Below are 21,287 nucleotides of genomic sequence, written 5' to 3'. Positions count from 1 at the left end.
GGATTCTACGTTGGTGTACATACACACTGAGTGAACTCTTACATACATTACCACAACATTTTCACCAATAACACTAACACCAAAATAAGAACGTTTTCGGTTAAACCATTCAGTCGTTTATTTCGGACAAAAAATTCTCTCCATGGTCATTTCAGCTTTTTCTCTTTTTTCTCAATGCAAAAAATTCTTTTTTGCCTTTCCGGTAATTTTTAATGTAGTCTTTACAAAAACAATTTGAATTGGGGCAGGGAGAAAATTATTTTCAAATCCTGGACAGAAATTGTGGAAAATTCCATGTACAATATTAACAGGGGTTATGAAAATAGTTCTGACTAAAGGACTGAATGGGTATCAAAATAAATACTTTGGCAACCAAAATATTGTTCTTAAAAATTCTTGATTTTCTCCAACTTTTTGATAAAATTCTGTAAAAGTTTGGTCTAAGACTGAAGAAAACATTCTGCCAAGAGTAGTGAGACAAAATGCTTTCCAAACATACATACATACATACATACATACATACATACCTACATGCCTACATACATACATACATACATACATACTTGTATACATACATTCATACATACATACATACATACATACATACATACATACACACACATACATACATACATACATACATACATACATACATTCATACATACATACATACATACATACATACATACATACATACATACATACATACATACATACAACACACACAGATGGCGATTTTATGGCACATCAGCAATGGTATTAAACCAACTGCTTGGCATGACAAGTAGTGATACACAGACCATCAAAAATACAGTTAAAAATGTTAAAGGAAATCTTTTAATACCTTAACTACGATAAAGTCTCTCAAAATTTAAACACAAATAATTCTATTAATCTATTTCATCCTCATACTCGAGAATTAACTTTTCAAATTTCGGGATTATTTCTCCCAGACCTGCTCTCATGTCAGGGACATAGAAACATGACTGTAGTATCTCGACCAATGTATAACCACCAATTTGGTTCAATCCACTGGGATGTACATTGTGATATTTCTTGAGTAAATGCTCAACTATGACTTCAATATCGTCGTCGTCGTCAATTTCTGGCCATGGCAGGTCATCTATAAACATTTCGATAACGGTAGCAGCTATCGACCATACGTCAAGCGATGGCTGTAAAGTTTCACACTTCATTAGTACAGCTTCAGGCGCCATGTATTGCATTGTTCCATTACCAACATTATCGGTTGATCCAATGCAACCAGAATATCCAAAATCACACAGCATCAATTTATCACCATCAACCTGTAAATTGTGAATACACGAATGTTATTCAATCAAATCTTCAAACAATACTATGTTTTTCTTCTGTATTTCCCACTGTTTTCTGTCAATATAGACAATTTGACATGTACAGTAGTTCTCGACTTACCATTACGCGATTGCTAATCATGATTTTAGCAGGCATTTTATACAGAAAGGTCGCTTATTTTACTAACCAAATAACGCCTCAATTGTACCCAAAATTTACCAAAAAATGAGTTAATTATTTAATTAATTGAGCAAAAACAACACAAAATATTCGTTTCTGATAACATGACTTCAGAAAATAGGATTGGTAGGTCGATATTTTATTTTACGTTTGTTTTGCGCTTTGAACTAGAGACAAGATATGCGTTGGTGATAATTCCCTCTGTGACAGTTTGATGAGATGAGAATTCGAAAAAAGTTGAACCGAATTAGGTGAAGTAGAGAAACATAATATATCCAGACTGCTCTGTATAACTCAAGTTACAGTTTGAAAAGACCTGGTTTCTCTCTAAAAAAAAAGGGGACTTAAAATTGATATTAAATGGTACTTTGCAAGAAAATTTACACAGAAATTGAAGTAAATTTTTCACCATTTTGTCCGCTTTGAAGGTAAAAAGAATTTTAAATTTACAAGGAAAGAGAAGTAACTTGTTTATGATTTGTAGATTAAAGTAGGCTAGGTCGGGTTATCGAAAACACACACATATGATATATTTTAATTATTTTGCTTAGTTTTGATTTTACCCGTTATTTGTTATTTGACGAATTGGTTATTTGTCGTATACTTACCAGAATATTGTATGGCTTGATGTCGTTATGGACGATACCAAGTTTGTTGTGCAGGTAGTCGGTAGCCTGACAAAGCTGAATTGCTAACCGAATTCTGGCAGTGTAATCAACCTGTTTGATGAAAAAAAATTAAACTTGAAATACATATTTATCATTTCACATATGACGAAAAAGATATTCAATATTCATGAAATGTTGATGACGTCATAAGGTCACAGGTCACCAACTCACCTGTAAGTCTTCGTCATCGATGACATCACCCAATGTGTTCTCACCAGAAATATACGTCATAAATATAGATACGGTGAATACGTCGGTAGCTGCTCCGTACAAATGCGTAAACTTGTCATTTCCGTCACGAGTGATATCCCTAAAGAGAGAATGATGATGAACCGTTACTGTACAAGATTTAATCAAATTTAGGCACATATGTAGATATGATTCGTCCAGTGATTATGATATACATATTGATTTGCAATATTTTATGTTCACTCACCTTAACAATGTCAATTCGTTATGAATATCACTTAGTTTCAACTCATGACCAAGTTTGATGCGTTTCATCGCCACAAATTTGTCTTCATATTTTACTTTATGTACAGAGGTAAATTTACCACTGTAAATCACATCAACCATTTCCCAACTGTCATAAGGGACAAGGTTTATATCTGTAAATTGAAAAAAGAAATTATGAATGTCATTCTGAGACGTCTTGATCGGCACAGATGACGAAACTTCCTGAACATTTAGTTCATTGGAATATTTCTACTATCATGGAAGTTGGTTTAGTATTATCCAACATTTGATGAAAACGAAAGTGTTAAAGGAATGTGTGTGAAGATCTCAAAGTTTGTTTAGACAGTCACGAGATTCGTTTACTCACCAGAAGGTATCAAACCACCAACAATATCGCCACCACCATTAGCTCTTCGACTACTATCATTGTTGCTTTCGTCTCCTTCTTCATCTTCTGGAGATCGAAATTTGCTTTTGACAGCGGACCACAACGTTTTCCAAGAGTTCCGTTTGAAGATACACGACATTTTTCGTGGTACCCCGAGCACAACGTCCACACACTTCAACCACTTAGTTTGACTTGGAAAATACCTATCTTCTGTACAAGACAGATAAAGACAACCGGAATTAGCATATACCTGTAAGCCGGTCTACGTAACTAGGTATGTGGAGACGCTGTGTGTTTAGAATGTACACTATGTGCTGTCAGTATTATAAATATCAAAATCAAAGTATTTGTAATAATTTTAAGTCTACTTACCAGGCTTACACTGAGACTGGTGGATATCCAATTCATGTAAACCTTCATAACGCGAAATAAACTGAGAGAACATACTGACACAGTTTGTATTTTACGGACTGAAACTAAACACGATGTTCACGAACTATCGTACTGCTTCGAACTAATAAACTAAACGCGAAGTTGACGAACTATGGTAATGCTTCGAACTTAGAATCTTTCCCGAAACAGAACAAAGTTACCATGTGAACGCCCTAAAAAGTTCTTCTTGACAAACATGGTCATAGCACGCAAGACGCAGAACATAACAGACCAATGATATGAATCGAAAACTGTGACGTCAAGATCGTCGATTGAAAGTACTACAGAAAAACGTTTTAGTTTGATTAAAAGTGATTTACGTTAGTGATCTTTTTCGTTTCTGTTTATTTTATATTCAGTTGTTATATCAACACAGCAAAAGTGATGTTTTCACATTTATCATATATATCAACTCTTCTCAACAAACAATGTGTACAGATTGTCATGAAATGTGGAATGTCGCACAATGTAACACAGCCTCAGTACTAGTGGCAACCGATTAGATCGTCCACAAATATTTCTTCTGATCAAAAAATTCCGAAGAAATACTGTGAATATTAATTTTTGCAGCCAAACATTGTGCTATGAATGTTTGTTTACTTTAGTTCTCACCTCCGATATGTCCATATCCGTAGACTACGTCCAAGCGCGCATGCGTCCATCGTTAGTCGACCGATGCCATTTTTTCGGGGAAATTGAGCTATTGATGACGAATATTTCATTGTTTTATGAATATAATGCATTTATTTTATCTGAAAGTCTGAGATATGTCCGTCGTAGATAAAATACCTGAACGCCATATCACAGGTTTGTTGTTGTTGTGTTAATATTCAAATATGTGTATGTCATGCCAGCGACGGTTTCGAGATCTTTCGACTTCACGTACGTGGAGAGAGTTCATGCGTGTAATACCGTGCAGTTACCTCACGATGCACTACAAACCCATGTTTTATTTGCATGGCAAGTTGTTAGTGATCTATGTACATATACATGGTGATATGCACGGATTAGAAAACGTTTACTAGGCGGATTGTACCAGCCCTATAGCGTGCAATCCAGATTTTGCTCTAAAACCCACTTTTCCCCCACCACGCCTGACATTTCACTAATGACTTATTGTTTCAATCAGGCGAATGCCAGAAAACATGCTTAATTTATTCCAGCATTTTTAAAATTCTTTTTTGCTGTCAGATGACGTCAATGGCGTCATCACATGATTAGAACCAATTCTGAGGGGTATGATGTAAACATGATAACCATATTCAACATTGCAGGAAATTGTAATCTAATCCAGATTCAATTAATTTTCAATGTAGTCTTTAATCCGGGACTGAAATTGTGGAAAATTCCATGTACAATATTAACTGGGGTTATGAAATTAGTTCTGACAAAAGGATTAAAAATTCTCGATTTTCTCCAACGTTTTGATATAATTCAGTAAGATTTCAGTCTACGATTGAAGAAAACATTCTGCCAAGAGTAGTGAGACAAAATGCTTTCCAAACATACATACATACATACATACATACATACATACATATATACATACATACATACACAAACACACACACATACATACATACATACATACATACATACATACATACATACATACATACATACATACATACATACATACACAAACACACACATACACACATACATACATACATACATACATACATACATACATACATACATACATACACACACATACATACATACATACATACATACATACATACATACATACATACATACATACATACATACTTGTACTCCGGCTGGGCGTTAAATTTCGACTGACAGCTACAAATGAGGGCTATTGACCAATCAGGGAAAAGCGTGAAGACCGGTGTATCAGCAGAGTAGCAAATTTATCAAATGTCGGTGGCGGGAGTGTATTTGCTGTGTATGAGATCCAATTAATGGCATCCAGGGAAGAGTGATTAGACGCAGACAATCATAACAAAAACATGACCCCTGACTGTGACTGAACAGATAAGACTTCCGTTCACAACTATTGTCGTAATAATAAACATTACCTCAGAGTGTATTTAGAAGGTGAATAAAATACACATACTACAACTTGTACTTGCAAGGTAGACGGTATAATGGCAGGGAGAAAACAACGGTTTGCTGTTATGACATTTGAGGACATAGATCAGAAACTGAAGACAAGTGTACTGAAAAATACACAGAAATACACAGAAAAAATACTAGCTCATCATGCAAGTTTGGAATAGTTGGGCCGAGGAGACGGTATAATGCTGGCAGGGAGAAAGCGACGGTTTGCTGTTATGACATGCAAGTTTGGACTAGTTGGGCCGAGGAGAGGGATGAAGACGGAATGGACAAAAAAGTCACAATAATTGTGGACGGTATTGCACTGTAGTTTGAATGGTGTATTTTACTACAACTTGCGAGAGGTAGACTATGGGAAGCCGTTCAGGCCAAAAGTATTTTTTTATTTTTGCTATAGTATTTTATATTTTTCGTACTTAGTAGTTTGTAATATGAATGTCCTACATAATAATATCAAGCAAATACATAGTGGTATGAAATACACTGTACATTGGGATGTAATTGCTATTTTTGTCGTGCAACATAGCGATATAGTAACGTGTGTGACATTGAATGTTGACACAGGCGTGTATTCAGTTTGTTGACACTTGCCAGCTTCGATTGGAAGTCACGTTGGCGTCAGGGTGTCTTGTCGAAAATCAAAACATAAACACTGAGTGTATGGATTTTTTCCTGGGAAGAATATGACACCATTGAATTATTTGCCGGGGTACAAGATAAATCCCATCCGGGCAATACACGCCTCCTACGTCGGCGTGTATTTACCCGGACGGCATTTATTACTTGTATACATACATACATACATACATACATACATACATACATACATACATACATACACACACAGATGGTGATTTTATGGCACATCAGCAATGGTATTAAACCAACTGCTTGGCATGACAAGTAGTGATACACAGACCATGAAAAATACAGTTAAAAATGTTAAAGGAAATCTTTTAATACCTTAACTACAATAAAAGTCTCTCAAAATTTAAACACAAATAATTCTATTAATCTATTTCATCCTCATACTCGAGAATTAACTTTTCAAATTTCGGGATTATTTCTCCCAGACCTGCTCTCATGTCAGGGGCATAGAAACATGACTGTAGTATCTCGACCAATGTATAACCACCAATTTGGTTCAACCCACTGGGGTGTACATTGTGATATTTCTTGAGTAAATATTCAATTTCGACTTCAATATCGTCGTCGTCGTCAATTTCTGGCCATGGCAGGTCGTCTATAAACATTTCAATAACGGTAGCAGCTATCGACCATACGTCAAGCGATGGCTGTAAAGTTTCACACTTCATTAGTACAGCTTCAGGCGCCATGTATTGCATTGTTCCATTACCAACATTATCGGTTGATCCAATGCAACCAGAATATCCAAAATCACACAGCATCAATTTATCACCATCAACCTGTAAATTGTGAATACACGAATGTTATTCAATCAAATCTTCAAACAATACCATGTCTTTCTTCTGTATTTCCCACTGTTTTCTGTCAATATAGACAATTTGACATGTACAGTAGTTCTCGAGTTACCATTACGCGATTGCTAATCATGGTTTAGCAGTCATTTTAAACAGAAAGGTCGCTTATTTTACTAACCAAATAACGCCTCAATTGTACCCAAAATTTACAACAACAAAAATGAGTTAATTATTTAACGAATTGAGCAAAAACAACACAAAATGTTCGTTTCTGATAATATGACTTCAGAAAATAGGATTGGTAGGTCGATATTTTATTTTACGTTTGTTTTGCGCTTTGGACTAGAGACAAGATATGCGTTGGTGATAATTCCCTCTGTGACAGTTTGATGAGATGTGAATTCGAAAAAAGTTGAACCGAATTACGTGAAGTAGACAAACATAATATATGCAGACTACTCTGTATAACTCAAGTTACAGTTTGAAAAGACCTGGTTTCTCTCTAAAAAAAGGACTTAAAATTGATATTAAATGGTACTTTGCAAGAAAATTTACACAGAAATTGAAGTAAATTTTTCACCATTTTGTCGGCTTTGAATGCAAAAAGAATCTTAAATTTACAAGGAAAGAGAAGTAACTTGTTTATGATTTGTAGCTTAAACTAGGCTCGGTCGTGTTATCGGAAACACACATATAATATATTTCAAATATTTTGCTTAGTTTTGATTTTACCCGTTATTTGTTATTGACGAATTGTTTATTTATCGTATACTTACCAGAATATTGTGTGGCTTGATGTCGTTATGGACGATACCAAGTTTGTTGTGCAAGTAGTCGGAAGCCTGACAAAGCTGAATGGCTAACCGAATTCTGTCAGTGTAATCAACCTGTTTGATGAAAAAAATGGAACTTGAAATACATATTTATCATTTCACATCTCATGAAAATGAAATTCAATATCCATTGAATTATGATGACGTCATAAGGTCACAGGTCACCAACTCACCTGTAAGTCTTCGATGACATCACCTAATGTACTCTCACCAGAAATATACGTCATAAATATAGATACGGTGAATACGTCGGTAGCTGCTCCGTACAAATGGGTAAACTTGTCATTTCCGTCACGAGTGATATCCCTAAAGAGAGAATGATGATGAACCATTACTGTACAAGATTTAATCAAATTTAGGCACATATGTAGATATATGCATGGCACATTTCTTAGAGCCAGCAAGGTGTCATGTCGGTCGCCGAACGGTTTTGAATCTGCAGGTTGCAGGTTTGAGCCTCATCGCTGCCTTTGTTTCTGAATGGTTAAAGTCCTTGGGCAGCTCAGGGTTTTGCCCTAGTCAACCCAGTTGTATAAATGGGGACCTGGTAGGATAGAGGTGGCAATTTGAATTCTTTGATTCACATGCGTTTGTATACGCTGCAATGGACTATATGAGTGCTTTCCAGGGAATTGAGGAAGTATAAAGGGACGCTAGCGCTGTGCCTATAAAGTTCCGTTCCAGGGGTAATAATTGCAAAGCGCTTTGAGCAAAGAGTGGAAAATTATTATATAAAAACTAACATTAATAAATTGGAAATGTTTTTCGTCCAGTGATTATGATATACATATTGATCTGCAATATTTTATGTTCACTCACCTTAACAATGTCAATTCGTTATGAATATCACTTAGTTTCAACTCATGACCAAGTTTGATGTGTTTCATCGCCACAAATTTGTCTTCATATTTTACTTTATGTACAGAAGTAAATTTACCACTGTAAATCACATCAACCATTTCCCAACTGTCATAAGGGACAAGGTTTATATCTGTAAATTGAAAAAAGAAATTATGAATGTCATTCTGAGACGTCTTGATCGGCACAGATGACGAAACTTCCTGAACATTTAGTTCATTGGAATATTTCTACTATCATGGAAGTTGGTTTAGTATTATCCAACATTTGATGAAAACGAAAGTGTTAAAGGAATGTGTGTGAAGATCTCAAAGTTTGTTTAGACAGTCACGAGATTCGTTTACTCACCAGAAGGTATCAAACCACCAACAATATCGCCACCACCATTAGCTCTTAGACTACTATCATTGTTGCTTCCGTCTCCTTCTTCGTTTTCTGGAGATCGAAATTTGCTTTTGACAGCGGACCACAACGTTTTCCAAGAGTTCCGTTTGAAGATGCACGACATCTTTCGTGGTACCCCGAGCACAACGTCCACACACTTCAACCACTTAGTTTGACTAGGAAAATACCTATCTTCTGTACAAGAAAGATAAAAACAACCAGAATTAGCATATACCTGTAAGCCGGTCTACGTAGGTATGTGGAGACGCTGTATGTTTAGAATGTACACTATGTGCTGTCATTATTATAAATCAGAAAATCAAAGTATTTGTAATAATTTTAAATCTACTTACCAGGCTTACACTGAGACTGGTTGATATCCAATTCATGTACACCTTCATAACGCGAAGTAAACTGAGAGAACATACTGACACAGTTTGTATTTTACAGACTGAAACTAAACACGATGTTCACGAACTATCGTACTGCTTCGAACTAATAAACTAAACGCGAAGTTGACGAACTATGGTAATGCTTCGAACTTAGAATCTTTCCCGAAACAGAACAAAGTTACCATGTGAACGCCCTAAAAAGTTCTTCTTGACAAACATGGTCATAGCACGCAAGACGCAGAACATAACAGACCAATGATATGAATCGAAAACTGTGACGGCAAGATCGTCGATTGAAAGTACTACAGAAAAACGTTTTAGTTTGATTAAAAGTGATTTACGTTAGTGATCTTTTTCGTTGCTGTTTATTTTATATTCAGTTGTTATATCAACAAACATAGCAAAAGTGATGTTTTCATATTTATCATATATATCAACTCAGTCCTCTCAACAAATATGTGGAATGTCGCACAATGTAACACAACCTCAGTACTAGTGGCAACCGATTATTAGATCGTCCACAAATATTTCTTCTGATAAAAACATACCGAAGAAATACTGTGAATATTAATTTTTGCAGCCAAGCATTGTGCTATGAATGTTTGTTTACTTTAGTTCTCACCTCCGATATGTCCATATCCGTAGACTGCGTCCAAGTGCGCATGCGTCCATCGTTCGTCGACCGATGCCATTCTTTCAGGGAAATTGAGCTATTTATGACGAATATTTCATTGTTTTATGAATATAATGCATTTATTTTACCTGAAAGTCTGAGATATGTCTGTGATAGATAAAATACCTGAACGCCATATCCCAGGTTTGTTGTTGTTGTGTTAATATTCAAATGTGTGTATGTCATGCCAGCGACGGTTTCGAGATCTTTCATCTTCACGTAGGAGAGAGTTCATGCGTGTAATATCGTACATTTATTTACCTCATGATGCACTACAAACCCATGATTTATTTGCGTGGAAAGTTGTTAGTGATCTATGTACATATACATGGTGATATGCAAGGATTAGAAAACGGATTGTACCAGCCCTATAGCGTGCGATCCAGATTTTGCTCTGAAACTCACTTTTCTCATACCACGCCTGACATTTCACTAATGACTTATTGTTTCAATCAGGCGAATGCCAGAAAACAGGCTTAATTTATTCCCGGATTTTCAAAATTCTTTCTGCTGTCAGATGACGTCAATCGCGTCATAACGTGATTAGAACCAATTCTGAGGGGTATGATGTAAACATGATTACCAGATTCAACATTGCAGGAAATTGTAATCTAATTTTAGCTGCTGTGAATATAGGACTGTAATAGTGAAATGCCAGGCGTGGTAGGAGACACACACATTTTATACACACACATACATACATACATACATACATACATACATACATACATACATACATACATACATACATACATACATATGTATACGTATGTATGATAACGAGAGTGTGAAAGTTACAATTAGTATACAGTTTTTCTTAATCAAGTCGTGGTAGGAGACACACACATTTTATACACACACATACATACATACATACATACATATGTATACGTATGTATGATAACGAGAGTGTGAAAGTTACAATTAGTATACAGTTTTTCTTAATCAAGTCGTAAGGCAAGAGAATCGCGTGTACGTGTATACATAGATCAGTGGGGAATGAGTAAAAACACTACTTGAATCTTGCGCCTCGGAAATAAACTGTTTAAACTTTTTCTGTTACTTTGTTCAAGTAAACTTAAACCCATTTCTAGTTAAAATACAAGCGGAATAATGAGTTGTAACCGTACAAGTTGTTTTCATTGAGATCAAACTTTTATCAAAATCAAACCCTTTTTTAGAATCCAATATGGTGATTACCATGACAAAAAGACTGACAACCCCCAAAGTTATATTATAATTTCAAAACTGACCAGGGGTAAGGTTTAGAGAGATTTCGATTACTTTGATTTTCAAGAAAATTGGTCTCCGAGGCGCGTTCCAGGAGAACACCATTCTTAGACTAGGAAATAGAGAGATAAACCGTGGGTCGTGGAGAGTCATTTCATGATTTCATATATCACATTATTTTCGCTTGATTGCCAAGAATAAATTAAATTTGAAACTCTATAGAGGTGTAAAAGAGTTTTAATCTGGTGTTTCTTGGCAACAGAGCGAAACTTATAAATGATGTGAAATGATGAAACGACTCTCCTGAACCCAAAGTTTATGAACTTCATAATATTTGTATACCCTAGAGTGGCGTTTCCCTTTTTTTTTCTCTGGGGAGGGAGTATTAATTTGTACACAACAAACTACAAGTTGGGAAATCAGAGTTAATATGATTTTACTTTATCACAGAAGCTTAGACCATGAACACTTCGTAACATCGAAAGTCGAGATAGTCAACAAAGAGAACATACATACATACATACATACATACATACATACATACATACATACATACATACATACATACACACACACACACACACATACATACATACATACATACATACATACATACACACACACATACATACATACATACACACACACATACATACATACATACATACATACATACATACATACATACATACATACATACATACACACACACATATGGCGATTTTATGGTACATCAGCAATGGTATTAAACCAACTGCTTGGCATGACAAGTAGTGATACACAGGCCATCAAAAATACAGCTAAAAATGTTAAAGGAAATCTTTTAATACCTTAACTACAATAAAGTCTCTCACAATATAAACTCAAATAATTCTATTAATCTAGTTCATCCTCATACTCGAGTATTAACTTTTCAAATTTCGGGATTATTTCTCCCAAACCTGCTCTCATGTCAGGGGCATAGAAACATGACTGTAGTATCTCGACCAATGTATAACCACCAATTTGGTTCAATCCACTGGGGTGTACATTGTGATATTTCTTGAGTAAATATTCAATTTCGACTTCAATATCGTCGTCGTCGTCAATTTCTGGCCATGGCAGGTCGTCTATAAACATTTCAATAACGGTAGCAGCTATCGACCATACGTCAAGCGATGGCTGTAAAGTTTCACACTTCATTAGTACAGCTTCAGGCGCCATGTATTGCATTGTTCCATTACCAACATTATCGGTTGATCCAATGCAACCAGAATATCCAAAATCACACAGCATCAATTTATCACCATCAACCTGTAAATTGTGAATACACGAATGTTATTCAATCAAATCTTCAAACAATACCATGTCTTTCTTCTGTATTTCCCACTGTTTTCTGTCAATATAGACAATTTGACATGTACAGTAGTTCTCGAGTTACCATTACGCGATTGCTAATTATGGTTTAGCAGTCATTTTAAACAGAAAGGTCGCTTATTTTACTAACCAAATAACGCCTCAATTGTACCCAAAATTTACAACAACAAAAATGAGTTAATTATTTAACGAATTGAGCAAAAACAACACAAAATGTTCGTTTCTGATAATATGACTTCAGAAAATAGGATTGGTAGGTCGATATTTTATTTTACGTTTGTTTTGCGCTTTGGACTAGAGACAAGATATGCGTTGGTAATAATTCCCTCTGTGACAGTTTGATGAGATGTGAATTCGAAAAAAGTTGAACCGAATTAGGTGAAGTAGACAAACATAATATATGCAGACTACTCTGTATAACTCAAGTTACAGTTTGAAAAGACCTGGTTTCTCTCTAAAAAAAAGGACTTAAAATTGATATTAAATGGTACTTTGCAAGAAAATTTACACAGAAATTGAAGTAAATTTTTCACCATTTTGTCGGCTTTGAATGCAAAAAGAATCTTAAATTTACAAGGAAAGAGAAGTAACTTGTTTATGATTTGTAGCTTAAACTAGGCTCGGTCGTGTTATCGGAAACACACATATAATATATTTCAAATATTTTGCTTAGTTTTGATTTTACCCGTTATTTGTTATTGACGAATTGTTTATTTATCGTATACTTACCAGAATATTGTGTGGCTTGATGTCGTTATGGACGATACCAAGTTTGTTGTGCAAGTAGTCGGAAGCCTGACAAAGCTGAATGGCTAACCGAATTCTGTCAGTGTAATCAACCTGTTTGATGAAAAAAATGGAACTTGAAATACATATTTATCATTTCACATCTCATGAAAATGAAATTCAATATCCATTGAATTATGATGACGTCATAAGGTCACAGGTCACCAACTCACCTGTAAGTCTTCGATGACATCACCTAATGTACTCTCACCAGAAATATACGTCATAAATATAGATACGGTGAATACGTCGGTAGCTGCTCCGTACAAATGGGTAAACTTGTCATTTCCGTCACGAGTGATATCCCTAAAGAGAGAATGATGATGAACCATTACTGTACAAGATTTAATCAAATTTAGGCACATATGTAGATATATGCATGGCACATTTCTTAGAGCCAGCAAGGTGTCATGTCGGTCGCCGAACGGTTTTGAATCTGCAGGTTGCAGGTTTGAGCCTCATCGCTGCCTTTGTTTCTGAATGGTTAAAGTCCTTGGGCAGCTCAGGGTTTTGCCCTAGTCAACCCAGTTGTATAAATGGGGACCTGGTAGGATAGAGGTGGCAATTTGAATTCTTTGATTCACATGCGTTTGTATACGCTGCAATGGACTGTATGAGTGCTTTCCAGGGAATTGAGGAAGTATAAAGGGACGCTGTGCCTATAAAGTTCCGTTCCAGGGGTAATAATTGCAAAGCGCTTTGAGCAAAGAGTGGAAAATTATTATATAAAAACTAACATTAATAAATTGGAAATGTTTTTCGTCCAGTGATTATGATATACATATTGATCTGCAATATTTTATGTTCACTCACCTTAACAATGTCAATTCGTTATGAATATCACTTAGTTTCAACTCATGACCAAGTTTGATGTGTTTCATCGCCACAAATTTGTCTTCATATTTTACTTTATGTACAGAAGTAAATTTACCACTGTAAATCACATCAACCATTTCCCAACTGTCATAAGGGACAAGGTTTATATCTGTAAATTGAAAAAAGAAATTATGAATGTCATTCTGAGACGTCTTGATCGGCACAGATGACGAAACTTCCTGAACATTTAGTTCATTGGAATATTTCTACTATCATGGAAGTTGGTTTAGTATTATCCAACATTTGATGAAAACGAAAGTGTTAAAGGAATGTGTGTGAAGATCTCAAAGTTTGTTTAGACAGTCACGAGATTCGTTTACTCACCAGAAGGTATCAAACCACCAACAATATCGCCACCACCATTAGCTCTTCGACTACTATCATTGTTGCTTTCGTCTCCTTCTTCGTCTTGAGGAGATCGAAATTTGCTTTTGACAGCGGACCACAACGTTTTCCAAGAGTTCCGTTTGAAGATACACGACATTTTTCGTGGTACCCCGAGCACAACGTCCACACACTTCAACCACTTAGTTTGACTTGGAAAATACCTATCTTCTGTACAAGACAGATAAAGACAACCGGAATTAGCATATACCTGTAAGCCGGTCTACGTAACTAGGTATGTGGAGACGCTGTGTGTTTAGAATGTACACTATGTGCTGTCAGTATTATAAATCTCAAAATCAAAGTATTTGTAATAATTTTAAGTCTACTTACCAGGCTTACACTGAGACTGGTGGATATCCAAGTCATGCACACCTTCATAACGCGAAATAAACTGAGAGAACATACTGAAACAGTTTGTATTTTACGGACTGAAACTGAAAACGATGTTCACGATCTATCGTACTGCTTCGAACTAATAAACTAAACGCGAAGTTGACGAACTATGGTAATGCTTCGAACTTAGAATATTTCCCAAAACAGAACAAAGTTACCATGTGAACGCATAAAAAGTTCCTCTAGACAAACATGGTCATAGAACGCAAGACGCAGAACATAACAAACCAATGATACGAATCGAAAACTGTGACGTCAAGATCGTCGATTGAAAGTACTACAGTAAAACGTTTTCGGTTGATTAAAAGTGATTTACGTTAGTGATCTTTTTCGTTTCTGTTTATTTTATATTCAGTTGTTATATCAACATAGCCAAAGTGATGTTTTCATATTTATCGTATATATCAACTCCTCTCAACAAACAATGTGTACAGATTGTCATGAAATGTGGAATGTCGCACAATGTAACACAACCTCAGTACTAGTGGCAACCGATTAGATCGTCCACAAATATTTCTTCTGATAACAAAATACCGAAGAAATACTGTGAATATTAGTTTTTGCAGCCAAACATTGTGCTATGAATGTTTATTTACTTTAGTTCTCACCTCCGATATGTCCATATCCGTGGACTGCGTCCAAGTGCGCATGCGTCCATCGTTAGTCGACCGATGCCATTCTTTCAGGGAAATTGAGCTATTTATGACGAATATTTCATTGTTTTATGAATATAATGCATTTATTTTACCTGAAAGTCTGAGATAGGTCTGTCATAGATAAAATACTTGAACGCTATATCCCAGGTTTGTTGTTGTTGTGTTAATATTCAAATTTGTGTATGTCATGCCAGCGACTGTTTCGAGATCTTTCAACTTCACGTAGGAGAGATGTCATGCGTGTAATATCGTGTAGTTACCTCATGATGCACTACAAACCCATGTTTTATTTCCATGGAAAGTTGTTAGTGATCTATGTACATATACATGGTGATATGCACGTTTACTAGGTGGATTACAATAGCCCTATAGCGTGCAATCCAGATTTTGCTCTGAAACTCACTTTTCTCATACCACGCCTGACATTTCACTAATGACTTATTGTTTCAATCAGGCGAATGCCAGAAAACAGGCTGAATTTATTCCTGGATTTTTAAAATTCTTTCTGCTGTCAGATGACGTCAATGGCGTCATCACATGATTAGAACCAATTCTGAGGGGTATGATGTCAACATGATAACCATATTCAACATTGCAGGAAATTGTAATCTAATTTTAGGTGTGAATATAGGACTGTTATAGTGAAATGCTAGGCGTGGTAGGAGGAAAGTGAGAGCAAATTTAAACTCCCCACATGACTGGATTCTAGGTTGGCGTACGTACACACTGAGTGAACTCTTACATACATTACCACAACATTTTCACCAATAAAACTAACACCAAAAAAGGAATGTTTTCGGTTAAACCATTCAGTCGTTTATTTCGGACAAAAAATTCTCTCCATGGTCATTTCAGCTTTTTCTCTTTTTTCTCAATGCAAAAATTCTTTTTTGCTTTTCCGGTAATTTTTAATGTAGTCTTTACAAAAACAATTTGAATTGGGGCAGGGAGAAAATTATTTTCAAATCCTGGACAGAAATTGTGGAAAATTCCATGTACAATATTAACTGGGGTTATGAAAATAGTTCTGACTAAAGGACTGAATGGGTATCAAAATAAATACTTTGGCAACCAAAAAAATTGTTCTTAAAAATTCTTGATTTTCTCCAACTTTTTGATAAAATTCAGTAAAAGTTTGGTCTAAGACTGAAGAAAACATTCTGCCAAGAGTAGTGAGACAAAATGCTTTCCAAACATACATACATACATACATACATACATACATACATACATACATACATACATACATACCTACATACATACATACATACATACATACATGCCTATATGCATACATACATACATACATACATACATACATACATACATACATACATACACACACACACATACATACATACATACATACATACATACATACATACATACATGATGCATACATACATACATGCCTACATACATACATACATACATACATACATACATACATACATACATACATGCCTACATGCCTACATGCCTATATGCATGCATACATACATACATACATACATACATACATACATACATACATACATACATACATACAACACACACAGATGGTGATTTTATGGCACATCAGCAATGGTACGGTATTAAACCATTCAACTGCTTGGCAGGACACGTATTGATACACAGGCCATGAAAAATACAGCTAAAAATGTTAAAGGAAATCTTTTAATACCTTAACTACAATAAAGTCTTTCAAAATTTAAACACAAATAATTCTATTAATCTATTTCATCCTCATACTCGAGAATTAACTTTTCAAATTTCGGGATTATTTCTCCCAGACCTGCTCTCATGTCAGGGGCATAGAAACATGACTGTAGTATCTCGACCAAAGTATAACCACCAATTTGGTTCAATCCACTGGGGTGTACATTGTGATATTTCTTGAGTAAATATTCAATTTCGACTTCAATATCGTCGTCGTCGTCAATTTCTGGCCATGGCAGGTCGTCTATAAACATTTCAATAACGGTAGCAGCTATCGACCATACGTCAAGCGATGGCTGTAAAGTTTCACACTTCATTAGTACAGCTTCAGGCGCCATGTATTGCATTGTTCCATTACCAACATTATCGGTTGATCCAATGCAACCAGAATATCCAAAATCACACAGCATCAATTTATCACCATCAACCTGTAAATTGTGAATACACGAATGTTATTCGATCAAATCTTCAAACATTACCATGTCTTTCTTCTGTATTTCCCACTGTTTTCTGTCAATATAGACAATTTGACATGTACAGTAGTTCTCGAGTTACCATTACGCGATTGCTAATCATGGTTTAGCAGTCATTTTAAACAGAAAGGTCGCTTATTTTACTAACCAAATAACGCCTCAATTGTACCCAAAATTTACAACAACAAAAATGAGTTAATTATTTAACGAATTGAGCAAAAACAACACAAAATGTTCGTTTCTGATAATATGACTTCAGAAAATAGGATTGGTAGGTCGATATTTTATTTTACGTTTGTTTTGCGCTTTGGACTAGAGACAAGATATGCGTTGGTGATAATTCCCTCTGTGACAGTTTGATGAGATGTGAATTCGAAAAAAGTTGAACCGAATTAGGTGAAGTAGACAGACATAATATATGCAGACTACTCTGTATAACTCAAGTTACAGTTTGAAAAGACCTGGTTTCTCTCTAAAAAAAGGACTTAAAATTGATATTAAATGGTACTTTGCAAGAAAATTTACACAGAAATTGAAGTAAATTTTTCACCATTTTGTCGGCTTTGAATGCAAAAAGAATCTTAAATTTACAAGGAAAGAGAAGTAACTTGTTTATGATTTGTAGCTTAAACTAGGCTCGGTCGTGTTATCGGAAACACACATATAATATATTTCAAATATTTTGCTTAGTTTTGATTTTACCCGTTATTTGTTATTGACGAATTGTTTATTTATCGTATACTTACCAGAATATTGTGTGGCTTGATGTCGTTATGGACGATACCAAGTTTGTTGTGCAAGTAGTCGGAAGCCTGACAAAGCTGAATGGCTAACCGAATTCTGTCAGTGTAATCAACCTGTTTGATGAAAAAAATGGAACTTGAAATACATATTTATCATTTCACATCTCATGAAAATGAAATTCAATATCCATTGAATTATGATGACGTCATAAGGTCACAGGTCACCAACTCACCTGTAAGTCTTCGATGACATCACCTAATGTACTCTCACCAGAAATATACGTCATAAATATAGATACGGTGAATACGTCGGTAGCTGCTCCGTACAAATGGGTAAACTTGTCATTTCCGTCACGAGTGATATCCCTAAAGAGAGAATGATGATGAACCATTACTGTACAAGATTTAATCAAATTTAGGCACATATGTAGATATATGCATGGCACATTTCTTAGAGCCAGCAAGGTGTCATGTCGGTCGCCGAACGGTTTTGAATCTGTAGGTTGCAGCTTTGAGCCTCATCGCTGCCTTTGTTTCTGAATAGTTAAAGTCCTTGGGCAGCTCAGGGTTTTGCCCTAGTCAACCCAGTTGTATAAATGGGGACCTGGTAGGATAGAGGTGGCAATTTGAATTCTTTGATTCACATGCGTTTGTATACGCTGCAATGGACTGTATGAGTGCTTTCCAGGGAATTGAGGAAGTATAAAGGGACGGTGTGCCTATAAAGTTCCGTTCCAGGGGTAATAATTGCAAAGCGCTTTGAGCAAAGAGTGGAAAATTATTATATAAAAACTAACATTAATAAATTGGAAATGTTTTTCGTCCAGTGATTATGATATACATATTGATCTGCAATATTTTATGTTCACTCACCTTAACAATGTCAATTCGTTATGAATATCACTTAGTTTCAACTCATGACCAAGTTTGATGTGTTTCATCGCCACAAATTTGTCTTCATATTTTACTTTATGTACAGAAGTAAATTTACCTCTGTAAATCACATCAACCATTTCCCAACTGTCATAAGGGACAAGGTTTATATCTATAAATTGAAAAAAGAAATTATGAATGTCATTCTGAGACGTCTTGATCGGCACAGATGACGAAACTTCCTGAACATTTAGTTCATTGGAATATTTCTACTATCATGGAAGTTGGTTTAGTATTATCCAACATTTGATGAAAACGAAAGTGTTAAAGGAATGTGTGTGAAGATCTCAAAGTTTGTTTAGACAGTCACGAGATTCGTTTACTCACCAGAAGGTATCAAACCACCAACAATATCGCCACCACCATTAACTCTTAGACTACTATCACTGTTGCTTCCGTCTCCTTCGTCGTCTTGAGGAGTTCGAAACTTGCTTTTGACAGCGGACCACAACGTTTTCCAAGAGTTCCGTTTGAAGATACACGACATTTTTCGTGGTACCCCGAGCACAACGTCCACACACTTCAACCACTTAGTTTGACTTGGAAAATACCTATCTTCTGTACAAGACAGATAAAGACAACCGGAATTAGCATATACCTGTAAGCCGGTCTACGTAACTAGGTATGTGGAGACGCTGTGTGTTTAGAATGTACACTATGTGCTGTCAGTATTATAAATCTCAAAATCAAAGTATTTGTAATAATTTTAAGTCTACTTACCAGGCTTACACTGAGACTGGTGGATATCCAATTCATGTACACCTTCATAACGCGAAATAAACTGAGAGAACATACTGACACAGTTTGTATTTTACGGACTGAAACTAAACACGATGTTCACGAACTATCGTACTGCTTCGAACTAATAAACTAAACGCGAAGTTGACGAACTATGGTAATGCTTCGAACTTAGAATCTTTCCCGAAACAGAACAAAGTTACCATGTGAACGCCCTAAAAAGTTCTTCTTGACAAACATGGTCATAGCACGCAAGACGCAGAACATAACAGACCAATGATATGAATCGAAAACTGTGACGGCAAGATCGTCGATTGAAAGTACTACAGTAAAACGTTTTCGGTTGATTAAAAGTGATTTATGTTAGTGATCTTTTTCGTTTCTGTTTATTTTATATTCAGTTGTTATATCAACACAGCAAAAGTGATGTTTTCACATTTTATTGGTATGCATCACCTCCTCGAGATCTCAACAAACAATGTGTACAGATTGTCATGAAATGTGGAATGTCGCACAATGTAACACAACCTCAGTACTAGTGGCAACCGATTAGATCGTCGACAAATATTTCTTCTGATAAAAAAATACCGAAGAAATACTGAGACTTTTAGTTTTTGCAGCCAAACTTTGCGCCATGGATGTTTGTTTACTTTAGTTCTCACCTCCGATATGTCCATATCCGTGGACTGCGTCCAAGTGCGCATGCGTCCATCGTTAGTCGACCGATGCCATTCTTTCAGGGAAATTGAGCTATTTATGACGAATATTTCATTGTTTTATGAATATAATGCATTTATTTTGCCTGAAAGTTTGAGATATGTCCGTCGTAGATAAAATACCTGAACGCCATATCCCAGGTTTGTTGTTGTTGTGTTAATATTCAAATTTGTGC

The 21,287-nt window shown here is 35.7% G+C and overlaps 3 protein-coding genes across 3 annotated transcripts; all 3 read right to left on the bottom strand.

The window, feature by feature from the left end:
- Nucleotides 1–890: 890 nt before the first annotated feature.
- On the bottom strand, nt 891–3,145 carry LOC144445311 (uncharacterized). The gene is made up of 5 exons (XM_078134850.1): nt 2,986–3,145; nt 2,599–2,770; nt 2,334–2,472; nt 2,103–2,213; nt 891–1,307 (listed from the first exon to the last, which is right to left on the bottom strand). The coding sequence occupies exons 1-5, from the start codon at nt 3,143–3,145 to the stop codon at nt 891–893; spliced, it is 999 nt and encodes a 332-aa protein (XP_077990976.1).
- Nucleotides 3,146–12,211: 9,066 nt separating this feature from the next.
- Nucleotides 12,212–14,837, bottom strand: LOC144445310 (uncharacterized). Its single transcript, XM_078134849.1, has 5 exons — nt 14,678–14,837; nt 14,291–14,462; nt 13,651–13,783; nt 13,421–13,531; nt 12,212–12,628 (listed from the first exon to the last, which is right to left on the bottom strand). The coding sequence occupies exons 1-5, from the start codon at nt 14,835–14,837 to the stop codon at nt 12,212–12,214; spliced, it is 993 nt and encodes a 330-aa protein (XP_077990975.1).
- Nucleotides 14,838–17,519: 2,682 nt separating this feature from the next.
- LOC144445308 (uncharacterized) lies at nt 17,520–20,144 on the bottom strand. Its single transcript, XM_078134848.1, has 5 exons — nt 19,985–20,144; nt 19,598–19,769; nt 18,958–19,090; nt 18,728–18,838; nt 17,520–17,936 (listed from the first exon to the last, which is right to left on the bottom strand). The coding sequence occupies exons 1-5, from the start codon at nt 20,142–20,144 to the stop codon at nt 17,520–17,522; spliced, it is 993 nt and encodes a 330-aa protein (XP_077990974.1).
- Between the last annotated feature and the right edge of the window lie 1,143 nt (nt 20,145–21,287).

Source organism: Glandiceps talaboti, chromosome 14, assembly GCF_964340395.1.
Source record: "Glandiceps talaboti chromosome 14, keGlaTala1.1, whole genome shotgun sequence".
Lineage (NCBI taxonomy): Eukaryota > Metazoa > Hemichordata > Enteropneusta > Spengelidae > Glandiceps > Glandiceps talaboti.
This window is presented reverse-complemented; position numbering and strand designations above follow the sequence as displayed.